This window comes from Centruroides vittatus, unplaced genomic scaffold (genome assembly GCF_030686945.1).
Source record: "Centruroides vittatus isolate TY-2023 unplaced genomic scaffold, ASM3068694v2 contig_273, whole genome shotgun sequence".
Classification (NCBI taxonomy): domain Eukaryota; kingdom Metazoa; phylum Arthropoda; class Arachnida; order Scorpiones; family Buthidae; genus Centruroides; species Centruroides vittatus.
The window spans coordinates 728315-737404 of record NW_027121739.1 but is presented as its reverse complement, the minus strand read 5'-3'; the positions used below and the strand labels follow the sequence as shown (position 1 = coordinate 737404).

Sequence of the window (9090 nt, the reverse complement as noted above, 5' to 3'; positions counted from 1 at the left end):
AAAATTGGACAGTTTTTTCTTAATTTAACATCAAGAAACATTGCTTAATTCATTTTAAAAGTAGAGAAATTTAACCTCGAAAACTGCTTTTTAAAAAATCCAGTTATAAACAGTTCTAATTATTACAGAGTCTCTCTTTAGCAGTGGCGATTACATATTTTACGACTCGGCTCTCCGGTATCATCCAAAAAAGCAGTTTTTTTCAGGTAGTAATTCGTCAAGATAAGGTAATAATTTAATTATTTTTATCATCATTTAGGATCTTAATTAACACACAGAAACATAATTGATAACTCCGAAAAAGTGTAAAGATCTTGTGGCGATACCTGAGTTGTTGTAGCAGTTAATAAGATTATTTAACCTTGTACATTATTTAATAACATACATTAAATTAAAGAAACCTTGGCAATAAATTACAAGGCTTTGTTAATTAGATACCGTTAAGAAACATCATTAGAATGGCTGACACAAGACATTTTGATTATTAAAAATCTATTTCAAACATCCACACATCATTATCAATCTAATTACAGCATGTTTTGCATTTAAATATCATCAAAAATGAATATTTTCTTTAAGTTTTTTCAAATTAGAACCTTTTTATTTGTCATTAACCTGTTTTTTTTTTTTATTATAAGTGATAAGAAGTTATAAATTAAGACTAAGAAAATTTCATGATTAGAATTACAGTGAACTTTGACAGTAAAATATGCATTTACTACTATTAAAATTTAATTTAACACAAAATTTACATTTTTAAATCCATATTTTCTTAGAATTTAACTTGATTTATGTTAAAACTTTACAAATTATCCAACATTTTAACATGCTGTAAGCTGATATATTAATAAAAATATTAATTTTGTTAAGTAAAAACGTGAATTATTTGGTTATTTATGAGTTAGATACCAGGAAAATTAACATAGTTATGCAATTTTTATTATGACGAGATCATTTATTAATTCCTTCCACTGTTAAAACGTTAAATTTATTATTTTCCCAGTAAATTATCACGTAAAATTCGACATTTTCTAACAGAAATTTCTCTCTTTATTTAATTAGTAACTTAAATACATGTTTGAAAATACAAGCAATTTAAAAGTAAATAAATAAAAATGATAAATCAGTTTTCAAATAAAAATATCACGTATGAGATAATTGCGTAACAATGCCTTATTTGTGCGATTGAAATATTTAAAAAACGTCACGCCAGCTCGTGCCCTGTTTGTGCCATTTAAGTGTGTCGTCACAGAAGAGAAAACTCTCATTCGGAGGCGGGGTAGCCATCCTCCGTTACGTCACACCGATTCGCTTTATTTATTGGTTTAAGGATATTGTGACGTAGAATTTCGTATCGTACAATAATTGTTTTAAACCATCGACAGTATAAATGAGAAAAATAATTAAGGATCGGTCGAAGAGAGGGACAAGCTTGATTTTTCCATATATTTGTTTGTCTTAACAGTTAAACATAGTGTGATGGGAAGTAGCTGGAGCACGTTGCTAGTGTCGAAATCTGACACGAGCGCAGATTCCGTAGATCCTGCAACGGGATTGACTAAAAAGGAGAAAGATGGCATCAAATATACATGGGATATCGTCAGAAAAGACGTACCAAAGAACGGAGTCGCCCTGTTTATCATGTAAGTTAATTCTCCAACTTTATATAAGTTAAGTTAGCGCCTCACTTTTCCTTGTTCTCAATACACCAGCAGTAAAATTGACACGCATACCACGTACAGAATCTCAATGACACCCGTGGGGACCCTCACACAAAACTAATTTATGAAAATTAACATACAACTTTTTCTACTTATGTTAAGCATCCCCTTCTTAAAGATGTTTATTTTGACTTCTCCCGTAGAGTAAATCGAATTTTATACACTAAAATTTAGCTGGAACACTCGACTTAATCGATTTTCCGCGCGAATTTTGCGTGACGAGCGCGCGTAACATCAATATTTACACCCCTTTTACTCTTTATACAGTGTTTGTTTAATGATCTTATCATCGAGATAATTAACCATCTGTCTGTAAAGTTACAATAATAGGTGTTTAGCGTGTTAAATATGTGTTCGAGTGCTCATCTTACCCTTATTTGGTTGCATTTTAGTCTTAATTTAACAATTTAAACGTAATTTATAAACAACTCAACTGGCTTCTATAAACGAATCAAAGAAGGAAATATTTTTATTCGATTAATATTCATAGCTTAGCCTTGACTCTTATATACAGGTTTTTTCTCTCCCTTTATAACGTTTTGATTGCTGTAATAATCACGAATAGTTGGCATACTCGTATTGTTTGACGTAAAATTGTGACTCCAAGCCCGAACAATGTGATCGTTCTCTACTTTCATCCACTCACGCAACGTCATAATGAGTTTTATATACCACGAAACGTTTTCCACCCCCTTAAAAGCCTCCAAATTGTGTAGAAACAATCCTAAGCTAACGCAGTTGCCAGTCAACAGCGTACTACAATTACAATTGCCAGATATCGGGGGGGATCAAAAATAAACTAATTCAAGGATATTTTTGAGGTTTCTTTTATGAGTCCGAGCGCCGTTTCTACTGAATTTGTCTTCCCCTTTTCTCCTTATCCTAGTTTTCAAGGTCGTGTAAACAGTGGGTAGAAAATACCATATGATCTCAGCAAGATGAGAAATTAATCCCACTTGTTAGATAAAGAATGCTTTTTATAAGATTCGAGGAAATTAACCACCCCCCTTTTAAATATATCGGATTTAAATACATTAAACGGTGGTTGTGGCTAAATTATACACTTCTCCTCTTTAAATTTGTTTTGAAGAGGTTGTTTTTCTAATTCATATTATTTTGCAATCGAGTTATCGAAAAGGCATTATTTACGAGCGATTTTATGCAAAAATTATCGTTTATGGTGATATTTTCTTTTAAGGAGCATTTCCTGTATAAATATGCTCGTTCAAAAACAGTAAATTTATTCAAGGATAGCGGAAGTACATGTTTATATTATATTCATTTCAGAAATGTTATAAGCCACAAGGTTCTATAAATGTGTTAATTTCGGGCGCCGTATAATTACGTATTTATATAAACGTGTTCATTTCAGAAGCACCGGAATCACGTGTCTATAAAAAGGTTTCGGTTTCAGAAGCACCGGAGTCCCGTGTTTATATAAAAGTTCGTTTCAGGAGTAACAGAATTAATTGTATTATGTAACTAGGCTGGTTACAGAAAATTGTTTACGTATGCAAATTAACCGGTTTCAGACGTTTTTTTAGCACAATCTCCGCTCATCACCTATTCGTTCTATGAAGACAATAGCTTAATACAGTGGATACAATACAAGGAGCGGAAACGGGCCATTTATCAAAGTAAAATTAAAAATATATATACTTAGGATGTATAAAAGAGTAAATTTGAAAGGAATGAAGTAATAATCGTTTCCTGTATTTAATATTTTTTCCTGTAATGTAGATAAGTGAGGAAACAAGCAGTCGTAATGTATATCATTCTACTTTTCCTGCTCTTTAAATAATTTTCTGACATGAAAAACTAATGTTTACGTTACGAAAGACACCTTACGTCTTCAATTTTAACAGTACAAGTAACGTTATTTATAGAAATATTGCGTAAATTAATTACAAATTTACTCGTCCCGGTTCCTAAGTAAGATTTAATGGGCAGATTAACCTTATTTAATCTATATCGACCCCCTTTTTAAGTGGACGAAACCGTTCGGCGCATCTTAAACATTGAAATTTCATATATACATTAGCTTGTTTTTTTGCGTGTTTACACTAAAATAGTCCCGAAAATGCTTGTTTTCATTGCAAAAACGCGGGCACTTTTGCCCGAAAACTTCTATTACAAACGATAATTACACCGTAATCACTGTAGATTTTCAAAATTAGTAGAATATAATTAGAAACTGAGTTTAGTGTAATCATTCGTGTAATATTATTTACAACAACTGAATTGGAAACAAACGCGTGTTAACGCTAATTAGATTGTTAATTGCATTATTATCGAACGAGTCTCTTAGGGAATATTCTTATTTTTATTTAGGTTCTTCGAAACGAATCCCGAACATCAAAAGGTTTTCACCTCGTTCGCCCACGTGCCGTTGTCCGAATTGCCAAAAAATAAGAAGCTGATGGCCCACGCCTCTTCGGTGTTATACTCCATATCCTCGTTGGTGGACTCTCTGGACGACGTGGAGTGTTTGAAGGAGATGGTGATAAAAATAGCACACAACCATCTGAGGCGTAAGGTCGACGATAAACACTTCAGTGTAAGTCGCATTTACTGTGTATAAAACTGAAAAAAAAAAATCACACAAGTACACTGGCACACCCCCTAACACCATAAAGTCGCATTTGCTTACTTAAAAATCATCGTCTTCCCGTAACGCGATAGCTTAAAATTCGTTACCATCTCTACTATAACATTTAATGCCTTCCTCGTACATAAACAAAGCCGGGGTGTGGCGCCGTTTGCGAATTTTCCAAAAATAGCACTCCCGGAGGACTAATTAGTGTCGAATTTAATTAATTTATGTGTAATTTACTTTCGTTATAACGCGAAAAGTTCGGGGTATATCGTCCGGCGATGACGTTACGCCGGGATATTTTTATAAGTGTAGAGCAACACGTGTTCCTTTCATACTTCGTTCGGTGTTTTAATACAGCTAAATTCGATTTCACACGGAGATTTAGCCGCCAACGAATTTAATTCTAGGGTCGTCGCCCTTTACGGTTCATTTAATAAGTGTTTTGATGCTCATTGGCGTTTTTTATAATCGAAATGCATTAAAATTTACGGTCGCCAGAGTTAGGGCCACGTGGGAAACGAAACGGATTAATTAACTTGAAATGTTTGTTGTAATGGACACCTTTCGACCGAAATTGATAAAATTGAAATGCGTTTTTAAAAATAGCAAATGTAATCGATTTCTTTGCGTTTTTTTAGTTGGGGTTTAACAATTAAAAAATGCAACACGTGTTAGTGTAATTGACAGATTCGAAATAAAATGCAAAAATGTGAATAAAGTACAAATAAATTTTTAAAATATGTAATTGTCATTTTAATATAAATAGCCTATATTTAATTTTTGGCAGTTACTTTTTGTATTTTATTACTGACACTTTTTAAAAATTTATCATAAAAAAACACAAATGATTTTAAATACGTTTTACAGTAATACCTGCAATAACGGCTACCTCTAAACTGCGGATATTTTAATTTTTCTGTCGATGTCCGTTGTTTGGAGGTTCGACTGTATAATTTAATTTCAATTTCACTAACTTATTTTATGTGTTTTATGATAAAAGTAAAGAAATTTTTATAATAAAAAATAAAATATAACTTTAAAAACTTCAAAAATTTTTTCTTTCAATTTTTGCATTTTATCTTTAATTAATCGATTACGCTGACGCATTTTGTTTTTTTTTATATTGTTACGTGTAAAACAAAAAACGCAAATAAATCAATTACGATTGCAATTTTTAAAAAATGCATTTTAATTGTAAATTTTATCCGTGAAGTGTCAATTACATTAAACGTCTCTAGTTAATTAATCCGTTTCATTTCCCACGTGGCTCTTACTCTTGTGTTTATAGATATTAATTTATTTCGACCGTAACGTGCCAATTATGCCAATTTTTAAATGAATTTGAAGTAACAGCAGTCGATTATGCTTAGAAAGTAACTGTTCCTTATTTATAATTAAAGATTTATATTAAAAATATATAAGCTTATGGAAAATATTGCGCATAACTTTAACACGTTACGGTTCGATACCTCTTTCTGTTGCATAAAAGTAACCATTTGGCAGTAAAATTTGCATTTATCATGTGTAATCTTCTGTACAATTTGAAATTTTGAAGAAAAAAAAAATTAAGGATAAGAAACTGTTAAATGAAGGAAGCTGTGCGTAACGTAGACGGAAATAATGGTAATCTAGAACAATGGCATTGGTTTATAGAAGGTCAACGGGTGTTTCGATCACCCCTAAAAATAGACTTTTTTGCGTTAGATTTTTTAGAAATATCAATAATTTGAAGTTTCTACGCAAATTATATTTCGTTCTTTTGTATCAATCCAGACAAACAGATTGACGAAACGGCCTTTATACAGATGAAAAGATCGTCCAGTAATTTTATTAATCATTATTTTAAATTCGATTTTTGGGAAGTGGTTACGCTTGCATCGATTTAACGTAACTCTTTATTTTTACCACACTTCGTCGTAACAATGACACGAAACTGATGCAACTTTTGTAACGATTAAAGCGTGTTATGTCATATTTAAACGAACGAATTCGCTGTTACGCCCACCTTTTATTGTTAATAAATTACAATTTTTAAAAAATGTCTATTTAAAAAAAAATTAAAACTAGTTGTTTATTACATTAATATTATTGTTGCAGAAACCGACAATTTTCTATTTTTTATTGTTACGTTCAGAATTGTTGAAGAACTGACAATTTTTAACCGTAACAATTCGATTATTTTGATTATTGAACACAAAAAATGTACTCAATGTACAAAGAATGTAACAATAAATTAGCGTAACGAACAATTTTTTTATTGTAACGGATTATGTTTAACGTAACAGCTTTTCTCCTGTAGTATGTATTTTCATTGTAAATAAGTTTAACGAATAGGATATTTTTCTATTTTTGTGGTGACGGATAGTATTTGATACTATTACACATAGGTTTGCTACCGTAAAGAACATCTTTCTTTTATAGCGTAACAGACAGCTTTTCTGCGATAACGTATAGTTTTTCTACCGAAATTAACGACTTTTCTACCGTAAAAGATGTTTTTTCATACCGTAACATATAGTTTGTTGCTATAACGCCTAATTTTTTTTACCTGTATTTGATTATCGAATTTGTGACACTCTGGAACTAGTCACGCGTGAGTTGTACTAATTTAATTTTCTTTTATTCTACAACAAAAGGTAGGATTAGCGCTTTTACACGATTGGCTTACCAGGGTAACGCGCTTTATAAGTAAATTATCCTTAAATTAAGGAAAAACAAAATCAACAAATGAAATTAGTTAGCTCCTCGCCCTCCAACTCACGTTATTAATAAATTAATATCGATTATAAACGATATAACTTAAATTTTTTATAACGTTTATAGTTTGACCTTTACAACTACTTTAATTATAACATAATAATAATACTGTAATTCATAATTTTATTTAATATTAAAGTTATTTCTTCTTGTAAACTGATAAATTTAACGTTTTAAAATATTCTTTGTCATATTCAACGTTTTTACCGCCACGACTCTATGAAGTTATATATGTGTTACAGTCAAAACCCGTTTTTAGTTAGAACGCGTTTTAACTATTTAATAAAAAGTAAAAATATATTACAGATGGATACTAGTCCAATCTTCACTGCTTGCCATGTTCAATCAGAGGCATAGCCTCTAAAGAAAGGTTGTCTCTGCAATGGAAATAGTTGTTCCTGGTGATTGGACATGGCAAGCAGTGAAGATTGGACTAGTATTTAGAAAACGTTATGTTATATATAAATACGTTGAAAAATAGCTAATTATACGATAATTTATGTAAAATATCTCTACGGTTTTGTAGATAGAACTCCGTATTTTTGATACCGGAACGTTCGTACAAGCTTATACTTGTAAAACTTAATTCCAAATTTTTCATGCATTATTCAACGGATTTTTATACTCGCTATAATTTATGCTTCATACAGCGTTTTTAATGAAGAATTCCTTATTCTTTGTGCTTCATTCAACTTTTTTTTACGTAGAATTCTCTATTATTTACGTTATTCGAAGTGTTTTTTTTTTTTTTAATTTTAAATTTAACGTTTTTATTAAACAATATTAAAACAACGTCTGTCCAAAAAGAAACCACCATTTATTTCTTGCGTTCGTAGACAATTCATGTGTTCGAATGTGTGAATTGTCTACGAACGCAAGAAATAAATGGTGGTTCCTTTTTGGACAGACGTTGTTTTAATATTGTAAAAATAATTCTCCAATCCGACGAAAAATTCAAAGTTTTTATTTAAATTAATGACACGTTTATAGAACTCAATTTAATATTCTAAACGCAATAAATGAATAATTATAAAAACGTTAGCTTAAAACGTGTTTTTTTTTTGTTTTTTAGAGTTTGGGAGAGAGTATTATTTCTTTCATGGAAGAGAAATTAGGATCAAAGTTTACAAGTCACAAAGAAGCATGGCAGAAATTCTATTCTGTCGTCGTAACAATCGTCAAAGAAGTACAAGAAGAAGAGCATTACGAGTCATAAAAGAAAACACAAATCTCATTTTTTTTAAAAAATACGATTGAAATAAATTATCGTTGTTCGATACGCTGGTTTTTCTTATTTTTATGTAACAGTTTTTTTTTCCTTTTTTAATATTAAACGGGTTCGTGCCGACACACGTACAGCTTTAATAAAGTATCGATAGTATTTTATTATAACTTTGTTTCTGTAGTATTATAGTTTGCATACGTACGAACAATTAATTGTTATTTTTATTAAAAGAAATAATAAAAACAATTATATTTTGTGTTTCTTTGTATTTAAATTGCTGTTATACTTATTGTTTCGTGTTCGAAAATCCACACTTTATCAATATATAATTACGAATTATTAAACAATTTAAGTATCGAGTATCACAATTCGAGTTCTGGCATCCTGATAAGGTCAACTGCTTTGTCATTCTGCCAGGTCAAAGTTCAAGTTGAAGTAATGCTCTTCGTGCAATTAAGTGTGGGGTGTTATTACAATGAGAGGATTTGGAATTAATTTAATTCTTTGGCCTTTGCGTTTTATAAAGCTAAAAGGTCATAGCCTGATCATTTCATTACTCAACTGATGGTTTCCTGGATTCTACAATTCTTCCGGACACCTTTGTAGAGTACTTTCACTTTATCAAAGTTAAATATTAAAGCAAGCGAATAAATTTCTCAGAAAGTTGCAACACGTAAAGAAATTGTGCGAAAAAGTTGACGTAGTTTCATCTATTATCAATAGAATCGTTCTTACTATAATACAAGATAATATTGAACCTATTTAAATACAATTATAATTTATAAATAGCA

The 9090-nt window shown here is 30.7% G+C and overlaps 1 protein-coding gene across 1 annotated transcript; it reads left to right on the top strand.

Annotated features, from left to right (window-relative positions):
- The first annotated feature begins 1370 nt into the window (after positions 1–1370).
- LOC136971848 (globin-like) lies at positions 1371–8573 on the top strand. The gene is made up of 3 exons (XM_067266350.1): positions 1371–1643; positions 4053–4278; positions 8147–8573. The coding sequence occupies exons 1-3, from the start codon at positions 1480–1482 to the stop codon at positions 8288–8290; spliced, it is 534 nt and encodes a 177-aa protein (XP_067122451.1). The 5' UTR covers positions 1371–1479; the 3' UTR covers positions 8291–8573.
- Positions 8574–9090: the final 517 nt, after the last annotated feature.

Excerpts from the sequence above, each read along its gene's own strand:
- LOC136971848 (XM_067266350.1), top strand. The coding sequence starts at position 1,480 with ATGGGAAGTAGCTGGAGCACGTTGCTAGTGTCGAAATCTGACACGAGC. Across the intron at positions 1,644-4,052 it reads GGAGTCGCCCTGTTTATCAT|GTTCTTCGAAACGAATCCCG; the intron begins GTAAGTTAATTC and ends ATTTTTATTTAG. Across the intron at positions 4,279-8,146 it reads TCGACGATAAACACTTCAGT|AGTTTGGGAGAGAGTATTAT; the intron begins GTAAGTCGCATT and ends TTTGTTTTTTAG.